Source organism: Geotrypetes seraphini, chromosome 4 (genome assembly GCF_902459505.1).
Source record: "Geotrypetes seraphini chromosome 4, aGeoSer1.1, whole genome shotgun sequence".
In the NCBI taxonomy this organism is placed as follows: Eukaryota; Metazoa; Chordata; class Amphibia; order Gymnophiona; family Dermophiidae; genus Geotrypetes; species Geotrypetes seraphini.
Genome location: NC_047087.1, coordinates 82,871,347 through 82,897,411, shown reverse-complemented (window position 1 = coordinate 82,897,411; position 26,065 = coordinate 82,871,347). Strand labels below are relative to the sequence as shown.

The 26,065-nt window shown below is 41.1% G+C and overlaps 1 protein-coding gene across 1 annotated transcript in view; it reads left to right on the top strand.

Moving 5' to 3' along the window:
* Positions 1 to 8,058, top strand: part of ROBO2 (roundabout guidance receptor 2) — an 884,946-nt gene extending 876,888 nt beyond the window's left edge. Inside the window, 2 exon segments of the mRNA XM_033941714.1 lie at positions 237 to 434; positions 7,169 to 8,058. Coding sequence (XP_033797605.1) covers positions 237 to 434; positions 7,169 to 7,170 — 200 coding nt within the window. The 3' untranslated portion in view covers positions 7,171 to 8,058.
* The last annotated feature ends 18,007 nt before the right edge of the window (positions 8,059 to 26,065 follow it).

Here is a 26,065-nt window from a genome sequence, read left to right as displayed (position 1 = left end):
GTGCTAATAGGATAGCGCATGGCAAGGTAGCTACACTAACCAAGAAACACTAGCTATGCTTACTCTCTGCCTCCAAACACACCACCAACATTATTTTTTATCATGCGAGAAGTGTGCATAGATGCCTGAGCGCACCCTGCTGTAGTAGATTTTAACCTGCGGTAAGCATGCATTATTAAAAGGACCCCTTTGTTTAAGCGACGCATAAAGTTTTTGTGCTATTCATTTCTTTTTAGAAGAGGCATTAATGCCATACAGCAAACCCAATTTCCCGTCTCCTGGGGGCCACAGTTCTTCAGGAACATCTTCATCAAAAGGATCAACTGGACCCAGAAAAGGAGAATTCTTGCGAGGTCACCAACGCAATGCTAGTGATTTTATAGATGTAGGATATATGGGAACAAACAGTCAAGGCCAGTGTATAGATGAATTATGTAAGTGGGTTTTCTTTTTATTCGTCTCTGATATGCCTGTGGTTTTCTTTAATGTAGTATGGGACATGGAATCAGTATAACTATGAGCCAAAACGGTTTGCAGCTTGTAGCTATATAAAAACACATTGTACTGTTGATATGATAAACACTGACTATTTTTGTAATATAACAGTGGAGCTATATTATCTATTTTAACTCCCTGAGGAAGACCATTTCTGTGACTAAACCCAGTGCTCTATTGGAGGAAATGCAGTTTTGGAAGACAGCGTGGATTTTCAAATGTCCTTGGGTGGTGATTGTTCTTTTGATTATTAGTAAAAAGATGAGCTGATAGTCCCCTATTTTTATAGGCGCAATAAGAAGATGAGTTGATTATTATTCATTTTTTGATAGTCACTGTGGAGTCCTTTTACAATGCCATGCTAGTGGTTCCTGGGCGGCAAATGTGATGAAGCCCGAAGGAATAGAATAGGCTTCATCACATTTGCTGCACTGGAATTGCTAGCATGGCTTTGCAAAAGGAACCCTGTAAGGCAAAGCTGTTAGTGAAACATTTTGCATGTATGATGATGATTGTGCCTCCTTACTCTAGAGCAGTGGCTCCCAAACCACACTTCATCCACACCTCCCAAAGTGAGTAATATTATACAAAACTTTGGATTTGTACATGACCTGCCTTGTAACAGAACAGTAGAAATTAAAGGGAAAGAAGGCTCTTTGCCATGCCAACTGAGTTAGAAGAGGCTATACAATATGAGAAGCATGGCCACCTGTGAATTTATAGACCTGATGCAGAAAAGGTCCCCTTCCTGCTTTTCCTTCCCCTGATTTTCCCTCTTTTCTTGATCGTTTATCCTATCTTTTACATTTCAACTGCTTCTTAATAACACATTTTATCTCCCTTTTACAAAACACGCTAGTGGCTGTTGCTACGGTAACTGCCGTAAATGCCCTGAAACCCATAAGGATGTAAAGGGCTTCTGGGCTTTTGCTGCTAGTGCAGCTTTATCAAAGAGGGATTTAGGAAACTGAGATGTGTAATATACTGTATATAGTAATAACGCATTGAAACCCTCAACCCAATGTGTGGCGGCAGCTAAGAAGGCAAATAGAATGTTAGCAATTATCAAGAATGGAAACCAAAGATGAAAATGTCATAATGCCCTTGTCACTCTATGGTACAGCCAGAACTTGAATACTGTGTGCAGTTCTGGTCGCTGTATCTCTAAAAAGATATAGCGGAATTAGAAAAGGTACAGAGAAGGGCGAAAATGATAAAAGTTTTGGGACACCTTCCCTATGAGGAAAGGCTAAAGTGACTAGGTCTCTTCAGCTCGGAAAAGAGATAGTTCAGGGGTGATATGATAGAGGTCTATTAAATACTGAATGGAGGGAAAAGGGCAGATGTAAAATGCTTGTTCACTCTTTCCAAAATTGCTAGGACTAGGGGGTATGTGATGAAGCTACTAAGAAAAAGATTTAAAACAAAAAGGAGAAAATATTTCTTCATACAACCTGTAATTAAACTCTGGAATTTGTTGCCAGAGAATGTGGTAAAATCAGTTAGCTTGGTGGGGTTTAAAAATCAGTTAGCTTGGCGGGGTTTAAAAAAGAAGTCCATAGGCCATTATTGAGATAGCTTGGGGAAATCCACTGCTTATCCCTAGGATAAGTAGCATAAAATCTGTTTTACTACTTGGGTTCTAGCTAAGTACTTGGAAACAGGTTACTGGGCTTGATGGACCTTTGATCTGTCCCAGCATGGCAATTATTATGTTCTTAATTAAATCAATTACATTATAGCTTCAGCTGGGCCAACTATACTCTTGCTTTGTCTTGGCCTTTCACAGGTGGATGGAAACTCTTTCCCCACTGATTTACCTTTAAAACATACAGCAGTGCTATATATTTGGGTTTGATATTCAGACCACGGGAGGCAGCCCGGCTAAGTCCCATTGTCAGCAGTGAGGCCAGATATCCAATGCTGGGCCATTTCTGGTGCTGGGACTTGACTCTACGGAGTGTTTTGGCCACTATTAGCCTAACTGACTAAGTCAATATTGAGTCCTGGCAGGTTAAGATAATAGCAGCCAAAAATAGGCCTGCTAGTAACGTGGCCCATTTTGGCCACTAAATCAGCCTGCGCTTGAATATTTATAGCTAGCTGTCTAAGTCACATGACATAGGCAGCAAGCCAGGTACCCACTAGCCATGAACATTCAGCAGAGCTAGACGGCTATCTCCCTCTGAATATTAGTGGCTAGCCAGCCAAATAATATTTAACTGGCCAGAAGCTGTTCTGGCCAGTTAAATAGCAATGAAATGCCGCAGTGTTTGTGTTGTAGTATGGCATGCCACTGTGCAGATGTCATATGCTAAAACAAATGCTTAGCATGTTACCATAAACCAAATAAAATGACATTTTTAATGCTCAATTATGTTAAAAAATACATGATATTTATGAGTATACCTAGCTCGATTCTGGTCCTTGAGGTCCACAGGCAGGCCAGGTTTTCAGGATATCCTCAATGAATATGCATGAGGGGGGTTTACATGTAGTGCCTCCTTGATATGCAGATCTCTCTCATGCATATTCATTGTGGATATCCTAAAACCTGGCCTGCTTGTGGACTTCAAGGGCCGGAACTGAGTAGCCCTATTCTAGACCAGTGTTTCCCAAATTGGTCCTGGAATACCCTTTGGCTGGTCAGGTTTTCAGGACATCCACAATGAATATGTATGAAAATTATTTGTATGCATGCAAGCAGTGTATGCAAATCAATTTCATGCATATTCATTGTGGATTTTCTGAACACCTTAAATAAAAGGAAACTGCAGAGCGAAATGTACAAGGTACAGGAACCTTTATTAAAAGTCAATGAAATTTTATCTTCCAATTGATGGCTCTCATGTACATGGAGACCGGATTCCATGTATATGAGAGCCATCAGATTTGTTGGATGTTTCTTTGTTTTTGCTGTCCTATTCTGTAAACCTAACCAGCAACGGGGGTACTTCAGGACCGACATGGGAGTACAGGGTTAAACTAAACTAAACTAAACTAAACCTTAAGTTTATATACCGCATCCTCTCCATAAAGATTGAGCTCGGCACGGTTTACAGGTACTATAATAAATGAGGGAAGAACATAATAAGAATTAGTGGTTATAAAGGGGGTGGTGAGCTTTACATTTTTGAGAAAAGCCAGGTTTTAAGATGCTTTCGGAATAATTGGAAGGAGCCCGGATTCCGTAGCAGGGCAGGAAGGTTATTCCAAAGCTCAGTGATTTTGAAGAAAAAAATATTTCCCTGCATAGATTTTGCTTTTTAACAAGGGGAAAGATAGTTTAAGTTTTTGGGTGGATCTGGTAATGTCAGGTCTTGAAGAATTCCAAGATAGTGGAATTAGGGGAGGAAGAATGCCAAGATTCAGGGGCCTAAGCAAGAAGCTAAGCCTTAATCTGTACACCAAGCTTCAGTGTAGCTTCCTAATGCAAGTACTAAAACAAATTACTCCTAGTGCAGTAAAATAATAATGACATAAAAAGTTCTATGGTATTAGAAGATGTGCACAAACTGAAAAAGCTGTGCACACCACCGTGCTTTGTGCACTGATGGGAAGTCTTTTTTTTTGTACGTGACTATCAGTGTGTGAGCCAATTCTATGGCTCATTCACTGACAGGAAAATTGAAACTAAAATGTCTCTCTCCATCTTCCTCTTTTAAGGAGGCTATCAGGTCCAGGGCACCTGTGGCTCAGGCACTTGGTACACTTACCCCCTCTTCTACAAAACCGCGGTAGCGGTTTTTAGCGCAGAGAGCCACGTTGAATGGCCCGCGCTGCTCCTGACGCTCATAGGAATTCAGTGAGCGTCAGGAGCAGCGCGGGCCATTCAGCGCGGCTCTCTGCGCTAAAAACTGCTAGTGCGGTTTCGTAGAAGAGGGGGTTAGGGTTTTGAGCAGAGTCCCTGAAGCTGCAGCACTCCTATGAACTTACTACTGTTGCTACTGTTCATCATTTCTATAGCACTGAAAAGCATACACAGCACTGTACAATCAACACGCAATAGATGGTCCCTGCACAAAAGAGCTGCAATGTAATTGGACAGACAGACAGAACATATAGGGGCTGTGGAGTTTCTTGGAGAGAGAACAGTAGGAAGGCAGAATCAAAAAAGTGGGCTTTGAGTTTGGATTTTAATATTGCCAGAGACGGTGTCTGATGTAATGACTCGGGTAGTCTGTTCCATGCATAAAGTGGAGCAAGACAGAACGGATGGAGTCTGGAGGTGGCAGTGGAGGCGAAGGGTATGGATAAGAGGTACTTGCATGCTAAACAGAGTTTGCGGGAGGGGAAGTATAGTGGGAGAGAAGTGTGTAGAGATATTGAGGGGCTGCAGAGTGAGTAGGTCAATAAGACGAGTTTGAATTGCATTCAGAGGTGGGTGGGAAGCCAGTGAAGTGTCAAGGAAAGGGATTATATGAGTGTGGCAGCTCTCACACAATATAAGTCGTGCGACAGAATTTTGCACATATAGAAGGGGAGGGAAATGGTTGAGCAGAAGACCTCATAGAAACAAGTTGCAGTAGTCTAAGCAAGAGGTGATGAGAGTGTGGATAAGGGTTTTGGTAGAGTGATGAGAGTGTGGCTAAGGGTTTGGTAGTGATGAAAGTGTGGATTTAGTTTGATAGTGAGGAGGGTGATGAGAGAGTTTGGTAGTGAGGAGAGTGTGGAAAAGGGTTTTGGTAGAGTGCTCGGAAAGGAGAGGTTAGATTTTGATAATATTATAGAGGAAGTTTGTTGGATCTGAGTGGAGAAGGAGAGAGAGGAGTCAAATATAACCTGAACTTGTGAGCCGACGAGACAGGGAGGAGGAGAGTGTTGTCCAGCGGTGAAACATCCAGGTAGAAATATTGGACAGGCAGGCTGAGACTTGTGCCTGGGCTGAGAACTTAAGGTAAATCTTGTTGTAGAAGAGCTCTGCCATAATCTGGAGGGGAGTGAAGGGGGAATTGGAGGTGGGGGCACTTTGAGTAAAGAGTTGAGTGTTCCAAAGAGATGGCAAAGATTAGAGCTAAATGGGCTTAGTATTCTTGTTTGGCAAGTGAGAGGGCAAACTAGAAAGATGTCAGGAGGAATTTAAAGTGTATGAGGTCAGCATGTGTATTGGGAGTTAAGCCAAAGACATTTAGCAGATCAGATACAGAATCACAGGTATCAGATGCTGGAGAACAGCCCAGGCTGGTGTTTGGCATGTCATATAGGACGTGAAATGGGAGGAATGAGGGTATTGAGATCAGAGGAGAGAATGCTGTTATAGGAAAGGACGACTTCATTGACCGACATGCATGATATAGTAGTTGAAAGGAGGGATGAAACAGTGATGGAGAAGGTGTCGGGGTCAATAGCCTGGTCTTGGGGAGAGGGTAATGAATTGTGAAGGTTAATAGGTGATGGTCAGAGAGGGGAAGAACTGAGGTGCAGAATTTGGTGGTAGAGCAGTTGGAGGAGAAGACAAGATCAGGGCAGTGGCCATTCTAGTGCATAGGGGTGGTAATAATTACCTGGTTCCAGGAAAGCATTCTGTGATGTCCTCCTCTTCTACTGTCGTCCTGGATAATGGCTGCACTTGACTTTTGTAGCACCAATAGGGGTGGGCCTGTCAGTCACGGAGTGCTCCGTTATTTGTCGGGCTACCTCTAGCTACAAGGGAACAGGCGTTGCTATTTTCTAAGTCTCAGCCATTACATAGAACAGGGGTAGGGAACTCCGGTCCTCGAGAGCCGTATTCCAGTCGGGTCTTCAGGATTTCCCCAATGAATATGCATTGAAAGCAGTGCATGCAAATAGATCTCATGCATATTCATTGGGGAAATCCTGAAAACCCGACTGGAATACGGCTCTCGAGGACCGGAGTTCCCTACCCCTGACATAGAACCTTGTAATGGCCAAAAGCATACTTATCCTAGATTCCTAGATTTCAGAAAGAGCCATAGCCCATACCCTAGGACATTGAGTTGTGATGACTGGGCTAGACAGGAGGAGGATGAGGAATGACATTTAAGTAAAATATAAAATACTTGCATAGGATAGCTTTCAATAGCTTTCTCTGGGTATCCAGTATCCTTTCACTCTACGAGTAGCTTTTTGAACAGTCTCCTTCCAAACCATACTACTGTATATAAATCATGGTCCTTCACCTTCAGTAGGTAACAAAATAAACAGTCCCCGATTGTCAAAGAGTTATATACATTGTATTATCTTCATAAGTGCTTAGAGAACAAATGTTTTAAAGAGACCAGACTTTGACAATCGGGGACTGTATATTTTGTTACCTAGTATCAACTTTTCCTTAGTGATTATTTACTAATTCACTTCCCCAGTGAGTGTTGGTTTCTCCTTTACCTTCAGCGACATATTCTATTTACAGTAAATTGTTTAGTATTTCAGAGTACTTTCCTTTCAGGTCTATTATCAATTTTGTACATCCTCTTTCTTTCAGTCCTCATCTCTACTGATACACAAATGACAGCAGACGTGATTTTATGAACGATGCTATTGCCGGAGATGTAATTTATTTCAGCATTTGGAGGACATAGCTAGAGCCTCTTACAGACTGAGATGCACGTGCTTTAAGTACTATTTGTGTCCAGTTAACCTGTTATCTGCAAAATAATAATCCTCAGTCATGCTTTCCAATAACACAAGGTTTCTCTTTTCTTTATGTACACAGAGTAGTTGAAAGGATTCAGTGCAGGCTGATCTGAAGAACCCAGGAGGTCTTAACTCATGAAAGTGATGACACGACAAATGGTGCAATGAACTTTTTCCTTATTTATGTACTTACTAAAAGAACTGTAAATGCAATGTAAAGACACAGTCACACTTGTTCCACAGATGTTTTAATGTGCATTCTTCTCGCAAATACACCGTCCACCTTAACTATTTCTTGTCAGGAGTATACTAAAGAGAAAGAAAACACAAAATCCTCCTCCAGGTTAGAAGACTCTCCCCTCTGTACATAATTTCTTTTGTTGCATTGGTATGCAAGATCCATCATCATTCTAGCTATGTTCATTTTATGGTCTGTTCTTATCGTTCTCTTGTACTATATGTGGATTAATAGGCTGTGGTGCCATATAATATTTTTTGTTTAATTCTGTAACTTATGTTTAATGTTTGCACTGCAATTTTATTTGGTGAAAAGCACAAAAAAAGTCTACTCCTCATGACATGAAGAAGAAGAAGAAAAAAAAAAAGAACTGAACATGGAGAGAATTCATATACTGTAAACTGCGCCAGTTTTGTTTAAACCACTGAGGTGGTTTTTCCATGGAAGTTTGGAGCTAACCAAATGTTGTGGGATAAGAGATGACGACAAGATGGTCTGGGACCAAGAAGGAACTGAGTCAAGTCTATTAATTAAATTTTGTCTGTCTGCTTTTGCTAAACGAAAGGGGGAGAGGCAAAAAGAAGAGTATGAAAGAAAATACCGGAGACTGTCCAAGTAATGACAATAACATTCAGTGAAACTCATGTAGATGTTCTAAATTCTTAAAATTATGATTGATCTACCCCAATGTAATTGAATTACATAAGAATAAAAGAAATTAAGGTGTTTCATTAAAGCTCTGATTATTCACAAATGATTTAGAATGATGTAAAACCAGAATGTCCATTACTGAATTCAGCACAACAGTGAGCATGAGTAATCAGGTTTACTGGATCCCCTATTAAAAAAAAAAAAAGTCTAAAATACCTTGGGGATCATTTACTAACAGATAATGCACAGTAATGGCATTAAACCACTGAGGTGGTTTTTCCATGGAAGTTTGAAGCTAACCAAATGTTGTGGGATAAGAGATGACGACAAGATGGTCAGGGACCAAGAAGGAACTGTTTATATTTTGGACTCTCTTGTGTCCATTTTACATAAAGAAAAGATTTGGGCCCTGGTTCTATAAATGGCGCCTAACTGCTAGGCACCGTGGAGAAGAATTGTCAATCATCCCCTAGGGGCCGTTTATGGAACTGCACCTAGTGGTGCTTAGGCACCAGTAGGCGTTGAAAGCGCACACTGCTATTTAGGCCAGGGTTTTCTTGGCCTAAATGAGAATGCCTAGCTTGCCTAAATCAAATCATACGCAGAATCTGCGCCTAACTATGTCTACTTGCTGGTAGGTGCATTGAATTAGACGTCTACATCGAAGAGGTAGGTGGTACCTACCAAGTTAGATACCTACCAGCTAATTAATTCTTTAATTGGTTTTTTTAATGGTGCTTTTTTTTATATATAAATTCTTTATTCATTTTACATCTTACAACAAGTGTATCAGACAATATCATTTAAACTTATACAGTATCACTTGATTAATGGTGCTTTCAATTAACAGCGCTGATTAAGCCACCTCTTTTACAAAACCGCGCAAATGGTTTTAGCATCAGCCGTTGTGCTGAATGCTCTGCACTGCTCTGAGCTTATAGTAACACTATGACCATTGGAGCAGTGCAGAGCATTCAGCGTGCCAGCGCGGTTTTGTAAAAAGGAGGGGGGGGGCACCTAACTTCAGGTACCATTTATAGAATTGGGGCCTTTGTGTCTAGGAGAGAGATCTTTAGCGCTAGAGTTACTAATGTGCTACCATCGTAGCATGCACTAACAGTGTTAAAGTGTGTTACGTAACTAGGTCCCACTGTGTAAAATGAGACCTGCGGTATAATAATGCACATTAACCCTTGAATTCTATATATGGCGCTCAGAATTGTTATGCAAATTTGGGTGCATGTGTAATTTAATAGAATAACGAGCCAATCTGCACCAATAACTGGGCCCTAATAATCAATTTTCAGTGCTAATTCGGATTAATTAAAATTTACATGCAGATAATTTTAGGCTCAGCTCCAAAAAGGGGACGCAATCACCGAAGGGTCAAGGGTGGATCAGAGACATCTCTGCAATTTATGCATGCTGTTATAGAATAAGAGGAATCCACAGCTAATTTAGGCATGAGTATTTACACCAGGGTTCAGCTGGTGTAAATCCTTGTGGCTAAAGTTAGTTGCAGCTCACAGTGCCAGGCGCTGTTCTATAAATGGTGCCTAACTTTGAGCGCTGTTTATAGACTAGCATTTGGCACCATTAATAGAATCTGGTCCTAAAAACATTGATGCACACAAATATGGCAGCATACATTAGTAAATACTGAAGAGCCACCTAAAGCTAGGCAGCCAGAGCTTGTGTAAATGCTGGTATTCTGGTCACCTATGCACACACATCCACTATTCTGTAAAGACATATGTATTGTAACATGTAGCTTACACATTGGTGTTTGCATAAGCAAGTTTGGGTGGAGCGCACAGTTACACCTGCAGATTACAGAATCTGCCAGCTCTATAATCTGCCAGCTCTATGTCTGGTGTAAATTATTCCACCTAGGATATAAGTATGTTCTCGATGGCTTAATACACTGGTATTCTATTTTTAAAAATTTTAGCACTTAGACTCCAAATATGTACGTTTTAGGTGCCAATGTGTACTACTACTTATATAGCGCTGAAAGGCCATTTTGTCAATTATATACGGTCCCTGCTCAGAAGAGCTTACAATCTAACTTGGATAGGCAGACGTGACATAGAGAGTTGGGGATGCAGAACCCAAGGTGAGAGGAGTTAGGAGTCGAAAGCATTCTCAAAGAGGTGGGCTTTTAACTGAGCCTTGAACAATGCTAGAGACGGAGCCCACCGTAGGGACTTGGGCGGCTTGTTCTAAGCATATGGTGCAGCAAGGCGGACGGGACGGAGTCTGGAATTAGCAGTTGAAGAGAATGTAAACACCCCTTTATAAAATTTCCCCTAGTCTATATGCTTTTACAGATTTGTGAAGCTGGGGAACAGTTTACCAATTTCTGAGGTATTTTGAAAACTGCTGGTTCTCTACAGTTTGGTGTTCTACAAATTAAAAAAAATAAATAAATGTTCAACACCTAAATAAGAAGAAAATTTGAATGTGGCAGGAATTATGTTAAGCGGAGCATTTAAAACTGATTTGGTGAAACACTTTTATTCCCTACAGCGTATTCAATCTGATAACAAGGTTGGTGATAATTGTAGTCATCCTGGTTACCTTCTGCTCATGTATTTTTCCACCATCCTACAGGAAGTGATTGCGCATCAGTATTAAAAGCTGTGTAGTACCATGACTTTCACTAACTCATTCATCTGCTTTTCTATCTCATTTTTGGGTATCGTTGTGCTAAGGCAACATTGCAGAGTAAGAAGCCACTATACTGTATGTCAAACAAAACAACTCTTTCACATTTCATTTTATCATGAGGCTCATTTTCAAAGCATTTAGACACACAAAGTACCATAGGTTACAGTGGTACTTTGAGTGTCTAAGTGCTTTGAAAATGAGCCTTCACATGTTTCAAATCACCCTCAATTGAATTGTTTTGTTTATACATTTTCATTTGCTAGTTAAAAGCACTCTTTTGCTCTTATCTATGGTGTTTTTATGAGATCTGTGCATCTGAAAATACAGGATAACAGAGCCACATTTAGAAAGTATCCAATCATCATAAAGTTTTGATCTGCCTGAATAGATGGTGGATTGGAAGAGGGAAGGGTCAGGATAGGCAAAATGATGTACCAAGAAAAAATAATTTAAAAATAAGAGGATGGAACCGATTTAAACAAGCATTATTAATACATTTATAAAACTCATAAAAGATTCTCAAATGGTATGAAACACATGAGTTTTAATATCAGGTTTATCATGTGAGTCTGCAAGCGGCCTGCATAGTTAATGAGCTTCAAAAGCATTCTAGAAAAGCCACAATCAGTCAGTTTGATTTGAATTGTAGCTGGACTATTGTTCATTAACTGTGGTGCAGCATTTCTCACATTTTCCCGTGCAGTTAATTTAAAGAGAAACCCCCCTCCCCTAATATTCAGCGGGACGTAGCCAGTTGGGAACGGCTCCTGGCTGGTTAAGTCCTGTTTGGCCATTTGCCGATATTAAGCGGGGGATAGCCGACTATCTCACTGAATATATGGCTAGTCCCATAACTGGCTGTGTCATGTGACATAATTGGTCACTGCTGATTATTATTCATTGGCTGGCTGGAAAAGTTAGCATGCAGCCAGATAGACCCACCTAAAAAGCACATCTATCTTTAGCCGTTAGCCATAGCTGGTTAGCCGATGAAAATCGGTTTGGCTGGTTAAGTGTGAGCTGCTGAATTCTGCCCTTGATATTCAATGCCAGTGGCCAGATACGGTTCTGTCATTGAACATCCAGGATTGTTGTGGCCCTTGGGAAGAAGCTGGGTTGCCTCCCATGAGCTGAATATTTACCACCATCGCAGGTTAACAAAACCAACTGATATGGTATTAATTGAGATGCATAATCTTCTGTGTTAATGTTTAATGCAGTGGTTTCCAACCCTGCCAGGCCAGTCGGGTTTTGAGGATAGCCCTAATGAATATGCATGGAGCAGATTTGCATGTCCTGAAAACCCGACTGGCCTGGTGGTCCTCCAGGACAGGGTTGGGAACCACTGGTTTAATGTACCGTAACTACCTCCATGTTAACAGTAAGGCTTGGTCCTTAACCATTACCTGTCCTCCCTCCCCCCCCCTCCATTCCATACATCATTCTGTGTTAGGCAGTTAACAAAGGAATTAGTATGTTCTGCTAGAGAGAGTCCACGCTGTAAGCAAACACTAAATTCCAGATTGTATATGTATCACTAAATGATTGGCACTGAGATTTAGGCATGGTGTCAAGATGCTCATGCAAGTAAATGGATAAATAAGGGGTCAAGTATGAATGAACGACACCCTTTTTTTTTTTTTTTTTCAAGAACTTCATTGGCTACCAGTGGAGGCCCGTGTGAAGTTTAAATTTTGTTGCCTGTGCTTCAGGGTATTGTCTGGCCGGTTCATAGACAAAATCGCGCAAGACAACAGCGCGCCGACAACTGAGCGCAGACAACTGAGCGCAAGGTTAACGGCGCGCCGAAGAAAAGCACTATTTTAAAGGGTTCTGACGGGGGGTGTTGGTGGGGAACCCCCCTATTTTACTTAACAGACATCGCGCTGGTGTTGTGGGGGGTTTGGGGGGTTGTAACCCCCCTCGTTGTACTTGAAACCGAATTTTTTGCCTGTTTTTTAGGGAAAAAGTTCAGTTTTAAGTATAATGTGGGGGGTTACAACCCCCCAAACCCCCCACAACGCCAGCGCAATGTCTGTTAAGTAAAGCGGGGGGGTTCCCCCCACACACACCCCGTCGGAGCCCTTTAAAATAGTGCTTTTCTTCGGCGTGCCGTCAACCTTGCGCTCAGTTGTCTGCGCTCAGTTGTCGGCGCGCCGTTGTCTCGCGCGATTTAGTCCCGTCACCGTCTGGCCTCATACCCAATTATCTTGTTGACTCGTTTGCATTTCTTGATTCAATATGCCTTAAATGAACGCACACTTTCTTTATTTTCCCATCAGTCAAAGGTTGCAAATTTTTTAAAAATATCATCACCGTTTCTTGTCCTATCAGGCAGCATCTTGGGACAGGGATTTTCAATCTTTAGTTGTAACTTATAGCACCTACCAACCTTTTAAGAGAAACCTAAAAATGTTTTTGTTCACTAGATTTCTGGGTAATTGAAATTCTCGTGAATCTGTAATTCAATTCTCTTTTGTAAACTGCATAAAACTTAACGGTATTGCGGTATAGAAGTCAGTTTTTAAGTTATTGTTAATAATTGAACTTAATTAGCACTAATTGGCTCATGCATTTTCTTGCGTGCTGTTCTATATTACCCTGCGTTGAAATCGTCTAGCACGCAACTCAAAAGGCATGGGCATTCCAAAAGGTTGCATGCATTGTTAAGGACATAAGAATTGCTGCCACTGGGTCAGACCAGTGGTCCATCGTGCCCAGCAGTCCGCTCATGCAGCGGCCCTCTGATCAAAGATCAGTGCCCTAACTGAGATTAGCCCTACCTGAGCATGTTCCGGTTCAGCAGGAACTTGTCTAACTTTGTCTTGAATCCCTGGAGGGTGTTTTCCTCTATGACAGACTCCCGATGAACGTTCCAGTTTTCTACCACTCTCTGGGTGAAGAAGAACTTCCTTACATTCGCACGGAATCTATCCCCTTTCAATTTTAGAGAGTGCCCGCTCATTCTCCCTACCTTGGAGAGGGTGAACAACCTGTCCTTATCTACTAATTCTATTCCCTTCAGTACCTTGAATGTTTCGATTATGTCCCCTCTCAATCTCCTCTGTTCGAGGGAGAAAAGGCCCAGTTTCTCTAATCTTTCACTGTACGGCAACTCCTCCAGTCCCTTAACCATCTTAGTCACTCTTCTCTGGACCCTTTTAAGTAGTACCGTGTCCTTCTTCATGTACGGCCACCAGTGCTGGACGCAGTACTCCAGGTGAGGGTGCACCATGGCCCAGTACAGTGGCATGATAACCTCCGATCTGTTTGTGATCCCCTTCTTTATCATTCCTAGCATTCTGTTTGCCCTTTTCGCCGCCACCACACATTGCGTGGACGGCTTCATCGACTTGTCGATCAGAACTCCCAAGTCTCTTTCCTGGGAGGTCTCTCCAAGTACCGCCCCGGCATCCTGTATTCGTACATGAAATTTTTGTTAACTACATGCATCACTTTACACTTATCAATGTTGAACCTCATCTGCCATGTCAATGCCCATTCTTCGAGCCTGATTATGTCATGTTGCAGATCTTCGCAATCCCCCTGCGTCTTCACTGCTCTGGATAACTTTGTATCGTCCGTAATAGCATCATTTATGAGTTGAAATGCTATGAGTTGGGTGCCGGTATGTACACCTGGTTTCAACTATGGTAAGTTCTGGCGTTCAATGTTAAGCACGGGAATCAGCTCTCAGTGCTACTCTATAAAGTGCTCTCATCTTGGAGTGCCCTAGAAATGTTAGGATATATAGGATAGCATTTAGTGCCAATTTTTTCCAGTGCCAAATTTTGAGTGCCATTTTTAGAATTCCCCCCTAACTGCCTAGCATAACTTAGTATTATCAAAGCATCAAGACCACTGTTTCCAAACAGGGATCTGCAAGATTACTGGATAATGCTGTTCTCCATTATTTGCCCATGGTCTTTTAATAAGCAGATTCTAGGGATCTCTGTCCATTTTCACCCATTTGCTCTTAGTACTTTGCTCTGACTGAAGAATAATCTATTTTAGGCTGCCTATTTATGATCTGCTTATTTGAATTAAATATACTGTTGATTCTGATATCAGTTGTAAGCGTAGATATGGAGAGCCATTTTCTATATGTCTAAATTCAAGTTTAGATGTTTTGTGGAAGATGCACAAAAATCCAGTACCAAACATGCTCATTTTCAAAACTGCAAAACATATATCTTGCTTTTTTGAAAATGGATGTTTGCTCTCAGTGTGTCTCTTTTTGAAACATTTTTGGGGAAAAAAAAATTCAAATTAAAAAAACATTCACAACAAGCCAATGGGATGTAGGAGGGGCCAGCATTTGTAGTAGACTGGCTACACGGAGATCCCAGGAGAGTAGTGAGGCACCTTAGGGGGCATTGCAGTTAAATTTATATAAAAGGTCCCAGGTACACATCTCACCATAATCCCCTTATAGTGTATCATGAACCCTCTAAAATCTGGATCCAACTGTACACCACACCAATAGCCCTTATGCCTGCAAGTGTCATGTATATGTAGGTACAATGGTATTTGGGTGGATTTTGGAAGACTCACATATTCCACCATAAGTGTAGTAGAGTGGGATTCAAGCCTTTGTGGTTGACTACACCACCCACTAGGCTGCTTCAGGAACCTGCTTGCTGCTGTACTAGAACTGGCCATAACATCTGTTGTTGTCATATAGGTAGGTATGTACTGTTCCATTCACTTCTTACAGGGGGAAGGAGGGAGGTCAGTGAGCACCGGGGGAGTTTGGGGGGGTCATTGTATTTTTTAAAAAAGGTCTAGCTCCGGAGGTCCAAACTATGCTCTGGATGTATTCTTAAATGTTTGATTATGGCAGAAAACATCCAAAAAGGGAGCCCCTCCCTCCCTAGTTCCACCCCACACCATGCCTCTAACATGTCCCCCTTGAGATTTAGACAAACTACTGATCAACAGCATAGATATTCATCTAGAATACAGGTTTTTAAAATAGCAAATTGGAAGGGTTTGGCAAGAAAAATGTCCATCTGCTCCTTTATGCTACTTTTGGGACTTTTTTCTTTCTTTCTTTTTTTTTTTTTTTTTTTTTAATGAGCCCCATGGTCGATCATCAACAGTAAAGTTAAATAATGGGGAACAAATATATTTTGAGCCTTATAGAAATGTTCTAATATATTATGCTACCATTGTAATTAATATGCAGTATTCATATAATAGATAGTTTAGTGTGATGATAAAGTATAACTGCTGCAAAAATATGCAGTAGCAGTTTATGAAAATAACACATTGCCCAATGCGGCAAATTTCAAATACTTTACATATCACAATATTTTTGACACAGTGCAGTTTCCAACCTAGTTCTTACTCTAGAAATATGACTGTGATTTACTGCAGGAGTGCTCAGTGTCAGTCCACAAGGTCTGCAACCCAGTTGGGTTTTCAGGATTTTCCTAATGAATATAGAAACATGATGGCAGATAAAGGCCAAATGGCCCATCTAGTCTGCCCATCCACAGTAGCCATTATCTCTTTCTCTCTTGAGAGATCCCACATGCCTATCCCACCCCTTCTTGAATTCATACACAGTCTCTGTCTCCACCACCTCTTTTGGGAGACTGTTCCATGCATCTACCACCCTTTCTGTAAAAAAGTATTTCCTTAGATTACTCTGGAGCCTGTCACCTGTTAACATCATCCTATACCCTCTCATTGCAGAGTTTCCTTTCAAATGAAAGAGACTTGACTCATGCACATTTACATTATGTAGGTAATTAAATGTCTTTATCATATCTCCCCTCTCCCACCTTTCCTCCAATGAATACAGATTGAGATCTTTAAGTCTGTCCCCATACGCCTTATGATGAAGACCACATACCATTTTAGTAGCCTTCCTCTGGACTGACTCCATCCTTTTTATATCTTTTTGAAGGTGCGGCCTCCAGAATTGTACACAATGTTCTAAATGAGGTCTCACCAAAGTCTTATATAGGGGCATCAATACCTCCTTTTTTCTACTGGCCATACCTCTCCCTATGCAACTTTGCATCCTTCTAGCTTTTGCCATCACCTTTCCAACCTGTTTAGCCACCTTAAGATCATCACATACAATCACACACAAAGTCCGCTCTTCTATCATGCACATAAGTTCTTCACCCCCTAAACTTTACCGTTCCCTCGGGTTTTTACAGCCCAAATGTATGACCTTGCATTTCTTAGCATTAAATTTTAGCTGCCAAATTTCAGACTATTCTTCAAGCTTCGCGAGGTCTTTCTTCATGTTATTCACACCATCCGTGTGTCTACTCTATTGCAGATTTTGGTATCATCTGCAAAGAGGCAAATCTTACTCGACAACCCTTCAGCAATATCGTTTATAAAAATGTTAAAAAGAACAGGCCCAAGATCAGAACCTTGAGGCACACCACTGGTAACATTCCTTTCCTCAGAGCAATATCCACTGATCTCTACCCTTCCACTTAACGAGTTCTTGACCCAGCCTGTCACTTTGGGACCCATCCCGAGGGTACTGAGTTTATTTATTAGACGTCTGTGTGGAACATAAGAATAGCCTTACTGGGTCAGACCAATGGTCCATCAAGCCCAATAGCCCATTCTCATGGTGGCCAATCCAGGTCACTAGTACCTGGCCAAAACCCAAGGTAGCAATATTCCATGCTACCAATATAGGGCAATACTGTCAAAGGCTTTGCTAAAATCTAAATACACCACATCTAACACACATCCTCTATCCAAATCTCTGGTCACCCAGTCAAAGAAATTGATCAGATTTGTCTGACAAGACCTACCTCTAGTGAATCCATGTTGCCTCCAGTCTTGTAATCCACAGGATTACAGAAACTTGACTATTCTCTGTTTCAAAAGTGTTTCCATTAATTTGCTGACCACAGAAGTCAGACTTACTGGCCTATAATTCCCTACTTCTTCCTTACTTCTTTATTTGTATACACTGTTTCCACTGTATACCAACAGATCTCATGCATACTCATTGAAGAAATCCTGGAAACCCAACTGGGTTGTAGCCCTTAAAGACCGACATTGGGCCACCCCTGTTGTACTGACTGGAATGGCTGTTAATTAGAAAAAGGGGCACTGGTCGAAGTAGACAGATTTATAATCAGGTCAAAGAATATATGCATTTGTCATGAAGGTTTTAGCTAAATGAAGGAGGATTTAGCCCCTCAGCCACAGATGTAAGCCTTTGAATATCTTTACTTGTAAATTATTTTTTAATCAATTTTTAGTAACATGCTTGTGAGTACAGAAGACTGTAGCATAAGTACAGTATGTTTCTATGATGTTTACTTTGCAGTATTAGATACAGAATCTTATGAGTTATTTGACCAAATGCAGATGTTGCAATCAAAAACCATTATATTCGCACATCAAAATTCATGATCACTTCATTTCCCTATCAAGCAGTTAAAAGTGTGGTGTTCCTTGCCTATTGAGTTGAGAACCATTCCATCTTATCTACTATTCCATAGATCTTTGAAATATTGGCTGCTTAAATTTTTTTCTGTTAAACTCTTTAAATATATTGCATTTATATGTTATCAGTTGTGAACCTGATATTGGAGAGTTGGCAGAATACAAGCACTATTACCATTAAAGTCATCATTTACAGAAAAAAAAAGAAAATATGTAGGATTCCGTTGCCTTTTGAAAGTTTACAAAAGCTATGACACACCTGAAACACTGTTTCCAACATATTGTGAAACAGGAGTTACTCCGCGATAGAGGTTTCATAGATATTATGGGTTGGTTTGTAATATAAAATGGCCTTCTATGCATTCCTATAAAATCTTTTAAGAAAAAGCTAAATTATCTACAACCTCTTCAGAAAATCATTTCAAAGGGGAACACAAATACCAAGCATAACTGTTTTAATATATTCAAATTATACTGTGATTATAACTATGAATATGTTAATAAAGAAACATTGCTCCTTTAGTCAATGGCCCCTTTTGTATATTGCCTAACAGAAGAATAGACAAAGTTGCAAAGGAATGAAGAGAGAGTGCTAAATTTTTATAAAGGGTTTTTTTTTTTTTTTAAACTTCATACCATTCTGTTGGGTTGTTGTAGACATTTCTCTGTGTGTTGCCTTTTTATACAAACCTTTGTGAATATTGATCATTGAGGAGCTGGAGAAGGACTGAGAGCACCCTATGTTGAGATGTCTTATTGAACCTTATATCTCTCATTCTGTGATCAAGCTCCAGAATTCACTTGCATGTATTTGTCCAAACGTTTAATATGTTTTAGTTCTCATGTCCTGTATAAAATTCTAAAAAAGCAAAACAAAAAACCCATATACCCGGATCACTAGTTAAAAATAAAATATTTTTGATAAAGCACCTGAAATACTGAAATTTCATTCAGGATATTTTTCTTTTTTGCTCTAGTTGGAGATCCAATGCCTTAGATTGAGAAGACTTCCATTATTATGCAGTTTCAAAGATTAACCAGCAGAATAAAGGACAGCAGTAGACACAAGGCAGGATTAATTCGTCGAAGGTCCCTAGGCACACAAGTACACTGGGCGCCCTGCCCCACCCCACCCCACCATGCACCCAGGTGGAAACAGGAAGCTGCATCAGAGGGAAGCTTTGGGCAAGCAGCACCGCTTGCACAATTACAGTTCCTGATGCCTTTCTTACCCGTGTTGCTTGCTTGTCTTACTTTCTGTTGGGGGGGGGACCCACATTGCTGATCAATGCTGGAGGGGCCCATCGCTGTTTGGAAAAAACAATGTTGATACCCGCTTTCATCAGGCCCCTCCTTACCATTTCGGGCCCTAGGCATGTGCCTAATTGGCCTATTGGTTAATCCTGCCCTGAGTAGACAACAAGCACTTTGACCAATTCATCTTGCCAGCTGGATGCCAGGGGAATGTGAGATGGTGGTGGAGGGGATATAAGATAAATTTAGTGCTGGAGTAATGAAGGAAAAAGGAAAGGAGTGAAGGGATAATACCAGTGTGGGGAAAGGGAAGATGATAATCCTAGAGGAAAGAGGAAGAGGATAGCAAAAGTGGCAGTGCACCATGACAAAGCAAATCCAATACTAAGCATGCTATGACTTTAAAAGAAAATTGGAAACCACTTTACTAAACATCAAGCTTCTAGCAGCTGAACTGTTTTCCTGTGGAATGGAGGTCTAGAATGAAGGTCTTGTTATGAAGGTCTTGTTATGGGTGTGGGTGGTGATGGGGGGAGGGAAGTATGTTCCATAGTAGTAAAAGTTTTTTTAAACACATAAAATGACTGGATATAATAGAACAAGATCCCAAAGGAAGTGGATGAGTCTAACAATTGATTTCCAGACAACATGAGATAAATCCCGGATCCTTAGCTAAAGATAGGTGAACATGAAACAAAGTTTATGTAAAGTCTGTGGCATCAACTAAGAAAATTAAATAGGTAGGCCTTGTGATTATCTGTCATCATATTCCTCTTCTTACCAGAAACTAGATAATTGCACAGTTTCCTGCAAAAGGTTCAAATAGAGTGACACAGTAATAGACTCATTTACAGTATATTTTCATATAAATTGTAAGCCCCTGTTCAGCTCCTGACCCCACCTCAAGAAATTTTGGAGCTCTGTGGAACACAAATTTTTAGTTGTTAAACTGGGATAAGCAATGTTTGAAATAAATACCAGATGCTAGATGAAAAGTAATTATTCTATGAATAATCTATGAAATTCTCTACTAGTTGTCCAAACTTAGGAACCAGGATAATCTGTGCTGATCATCTGATATAATAAAACCCTAAACGCGCATGCGCACTCTTACCTGCGTGTTCCATGATCTCTGATCCATGATCAGTAGGTCTGTGGCTGCAGGAATGCGCATGCGCAAGTCCCCAGCCTTACAGCATCTAACTACACTCGCAGGCAGGACTGGCCACCAGCGCTGGATTCCCTGCTCTCCACAAGATCACGGTGTTGGCTTCTCTTACGAGCCACACCAGCATCGGAGAAGGCTTCCGACGCTGGCGGGGATCGAGAGGAGCCGTCGTGACACCTTTAAAATTCACCCGGAGCAGGCCAGCAGGGAAGCACCGACATAAAAGACTCCAGCCACGAGCCGCTCAACGGGACCAGTCAGGCAGCCACGCGAGGGAGGGCAACAGAATGAAAAAAAAGGTAACGTGCAGGGAGAAGCTGGGCCTGCCTGCGAGGAATGCAATAAGGGAAGGGGGCCCTTGGAACAGGCTAGACCGTGTGAAGGGAAGGGGGAGGGGCCAAAAGGAGCAGGCCACATCGTGGTAAGAGTAGGGAAGAGGGTGGGGGACAATGCTGCTACTGCTGCACAGGGACCTGGAAGGGAAGGGAAATACCACTGCTGCTGCTGCACAGGGAAGTGGGGGGGGGGGGGAGGGAAATGCTGTTGCTGCTGCACAGGGTAATGCAGGGAAAAAATGACTGACAGACAGCAGGAGGGAGGGAGACAGAAAGAAAGGAAGAAAGACACAGGGGCAGGGAGAGGGACAGAAAAACAGAGAAAGGGGGCCAGGGAGATAGAGAGACAGTGGGAGGGAGAGAGATAGAAAGAAAAACAGACAGACATATATTCTAGCACCCGTTAATGGGCTTCAAGACTAGTGAATTCTATAAAGGTTGTTCCATGCAGAAAGGCTTTTATATAATTTGTGATTATCAAGCATTTCAACCTGGATTCTCTGGGAAGATATTGGCCGCCGATCACGTGTCAATCATGTGATGGTGGTGTATAGAGAATTATGCCTCTGGGAAAGATAGGTGAGGGAAATGTATGCCAGGGTTTTCCAGGCCTACATTTCTGGCACCTATATTTATCATGAATTGTGCTTATGTAGGCGCTCTAGGCTGCCTAATGTCTCTTCCAGTGAAATTCATGCCCACAGTGGCATTAAATGGCCTACAGCACCTATGGAGTCACAATTCTGGTGCCAAATTTTTAGGCACTGGTGGGTGCCTTGAAATTCAGTTAAAACATCATTTAAATTGGGCTTGGGCACCTAAAAAATCAACGCCGGTTAGAGAATCTGGGCCTTCATGCCTGATTTTGGGCATGAGAATTTACACCCATCAAAAATATAAATGCACATGCCCAAATAATGGCAGTTAGGCATGGAAATACAGGTCTTCTATAACAGCATGCCCAAATTCTGGGAATTTTCCTGACCTACCCAGGCACCTCCTATAAATGTGCCCCCTACTGAAGTGTAAAAATTAGGCGCCCATAACTCCTAATGATTGCCAATTATGTGCTTGTTAAAACTGGATTGGAGGAGAGCATATGTGGTCCCTATTCACAAAAGTGGTCACAGGGATGAAGCAGGAAACTACAGGCCGGTGAACCTCACTACGGTTGTAGGAAAAATAATGGAAGTGTTGCTGAAAGAAAGGATAGTGTACTTCCTTGAATTTAATGGGTTACAGGATCCGAGGCAACATGGCTTTACAAAAGGTAAATCATGCCAAACGAACCTGATTGAATTTTTTGATTGGGTGACCAGAGAGCTGGATCGAGGACATATGCTAGATGTAATTTACTTAGATTTCAGCAAAGCCTTTGATAAGGTTCCTTGAAGGGCTGAAGTTAGGTCCCAAAGTGGTGAACTGGGTTAAAAACTGGCTGTCGGACAGACGCCAGAGGGTGGTGGTTAATGGAAGTCGTTCGGAGGAAGGAAAGGTGAGTAGTGGAGTACCTCAATGTTCGGTGCTGGGGCTGATCCTGTTCAATGTTTGTGAGTGACATTGCTGAAGGGTTAGAAGGAAAAGTGTGCCTTTTTGCAGATGATACCAAGATTTATAACAGAGTAGACATCGAAGAGGGAGTGGAAAATATGAAAAAGGGTCTGCAAAAGTTAGAGGAATGGTCTAATGCCTGGCAACTAAAATTCATTGCAAAAAAAAATGCAGAATAATGCATTTGGGGATTAATAATCGGAAGGAACCGTATATGCTGGGAGGTGAGAAGCTGATATGCACAGACGGGGAGAGGGACTTTGGGGTGATAGTGTCCAAAGATACCCCCACTGTGCAAAAATGAAGCTCAGTTCAGTCTGCCTGTACTGTAAACTCATCACAAATATCCCATTTTTATAGTCCATGCTGGAAAAGCTTTGCTCAGTGTGTTGTGCGTACCAGTAAAGATGTCGGAACAGGGGGGGGAGGGGGATTGCCACAGGGGCCATGGCCTCCCCAAAAATTGGTGGTTAGGGTTAGTTATGGATCTACTCCCCCACCCACCTCCTCCCGGCTGCTGTAATTTTTAATCTTCCAGCAGCTGTCGCGCAGCACCGCTGCAGAATGAAGACTTCCAGGGCAGGCCTGCTTGTTGATTACAGTGACCGGGGAAGATAGGTAAGGGAGTCAGGATCTGGAGAGTGAAGTCATGCCACAGGATCCTGCTGGGGCTAGGGCGGAGCTTTTGCCCCCCCCCTCAAATGAGAAAGCATTCTACTGTCTATGTGTCTATATCAAATCTATATCCACCTATAGTTCATTACAAATGATTACTTGTTTTTGTTCATCTCAATGTGTCCTTGATTGCCACGTTCTCTGAGTCATGAATATATATATACTCAACAGTTTTCAAAAGGTATTACTGGTAAAAGAAATTCTATTCTACCATGCAGAATATCTACATTATATACATATATATATAATGTATACATATATATATATATACAGTATATATATATATATATACACCCTTTTTCTTTGTTATGGGCTAATGCACTTCTTCTTGTGAATAATTTGTTCCAAGATCAGAAATAAGGAACTACATAAAATAATGGTTTATAATTAAACAAGTTCCTGGAAAATTATTTCTGTCCAGATGTTAATGGAGCATGTCTCTTTGATTTGGACCAAGATCCTTTTAACCTCCTATAACAGGCAGCATGCTAATTACTGAAGGGGGGGAGGGAGGGAGACGGTTTAGACTGTAATCCGGTGTTGCATTTTCTAGCCCATCCTTAATGAGAGCCAGTGATAAGTGCCACAACTTCAAACAAGTTAAAAGCGGGTGCCATCTGTTGTTTGTGGTTTTCTTCACCAAGTACACTGCATTACCCTGTAACATTCATTAATCAAACGGAAGGGCTTAGCTTTCCAAATATGTAAATTTACAGCTGGCACATGGAGCCTTGCTTACTCAATTCCAGGGCCTCTTTTAACAAAAGCCAGGCAGTTGCGTCCAAATCGCTGTGGTTCATTTTTGGTCCAAGAGTCAAAGGTTAATCCAAAACTATAGCATGGACTTCAGAGAATATGACATTCATGCCCAATGTAGACTGGCTCAGAGCTGTACTGCAAATATTTATCTATATTAGAGCAATACTTTATAAATAATTGCGTATGACTAACTAACTTTACATGATGGGATCTATTTACAAGCACTTGCAAAAAATCAAAAAAGGTAACTTTGTCAAAAAAAAAAATACTCCTCTTAAGCACACAATAACTTGCCAAATATTAGCGTCACACTGTGCCGTACTGAACAACTGGACTCATGAATTAGTTAAACAAAATAAGCCTCAGACTCATAAACAGGACATTCCAGTCCACGCTAAATAATCAAAGCCACACAGGCTTACAGTCTGTTAATTATAGGCTCCTCTTACATACGGGGATAGTTACTCAGGTAACTGACTTATACAGAGGAATATACAAGACTGGAGATGGCATGTTTGATTTCACTGGTTGAAGAATTTATGAGAAAGTGGTAAAGGATTAATAAAAATGATCATTGTTTAGGCTAGGATTAGAAATAAATGAATAAAAGCTTTATGCTAAAGCCTTAGGTGAACAATGCCACTTGAACACGAAGCGCCAGTGAACTATTCATGTCCTCTGGGAAAACAGTGCAGATGTAGCATTCAGACTCATTGAAAGCAATCAAAGAATATAGGATTTTTTTTTTTCCTCAACACCTGAATGTTAGACATAGTGGCTTTGGGGAGGGGAGGGTGGGTTCTTGTTGTTTTTTTTGCAGTATGCGTTGAAAAGAAAAGAAAAAAAAAAGAAATAACTAACCATGGAGGTCCATGTTTTTCTAGCAGAAAAAAAGTGCTGGTACTCAAATATCAGGCCATTCTTCATGAATTCTTCTTTCACCCCACAGTAGCCAGGTCCCTGCAATCAGAGTCCATGAAAAGGCAGCAATGAGTGTGCAGAACCTGAGTTGCTTTATTAATACTTGGGGATCGTGGGTCGTTTTTATAAAGCAAAGGGAAAGATGCCGGTACTCAGTATCCCCTCAAAAATAGCCCTTGTTTTTGCAGAGAAATTGAGCAAGAAAAATCATATGAAAGACAGGATTAATTTTCATTTCTGAGGTACATAATAGCTAATTTTTAAATCTATATAGTGCTCTGGGCTTGTTTTCTAGGATTAGTTGATTTATCAATCGGCTGCCATTTTTTGCCTTAGAATAGACATTCTTTGAGCCTTCTGCACCTTAGACACATTCAAGTCAAGGATGCTGTAGAGATTACATTTACAGTGTCTATTAGTGAGGAAGTCTTGGCCATCCTTCCATGGGACCACTCACTCGACAGTCTTGACTGCACACCTTTGGCAGTCCAGAGCAAACTTTTGTAGCGGCCAGTTTTGACTGAGCTGGAAACCCAAAGGAATAAGAATACACTGTTGGAGAATCCTTAACTACAAAACAAAATTAGGGTGTATATATGAATGCTGCAAATCTTTGCGAAGCCGTTTAGCGCGGGCCACTGCGGTAATTTCCCTGAAGCCCATAGAGATTTAAAGGGCTTCGGGGCTGTTGCCGTGCGGCTTTGCAACAGAGGGGGTTTGTATTCCATAAATCCAGTATTTTCAAGTAATTTCCTCTTAACTATTATAAACTAACATTGCTCTCCCTTTTTTCACTTTGATAAGTTATTAAAACTCTGAGCCTTGTTTCCTAAATTGCATTAAAGCATTGTTTTAGAAATGAAACGGAGAGGGGAATTAAGATGTTCAGATCAAATGTGGAAAATTCCATCAGTATCTTACAAAGACCATTTTCAAATTATTTTGAGATACAGCATACTTTGGAATTTAAGTGAAAACACCTTCCAGTTATAATATTGTTGGTGATAACCGTCATGGAAGCAAGACAACTATAATAATTTTTCATCTGCTCAAGATAAGTACACACCTTTTATATCTATCTATAGATATAGATAACATGAAGTCTAGTTGATGGTGTTATTGTTGAAACACAATTCATACAGTTTTTGAGGAAATGTTTTTTCTTGCAATGGAAGATAAGAGCATAGGAACATGAGTTGCCATACTGGGACAGATCGAAGGTCAATCAAGCCCAGCATCCTGTTTCCAACTGTGGCCAACCCAGGTCTCAAGTACCTAGCCAGATCCCAAGTAGTAAAACAGACTTTATGCTGCCTATCC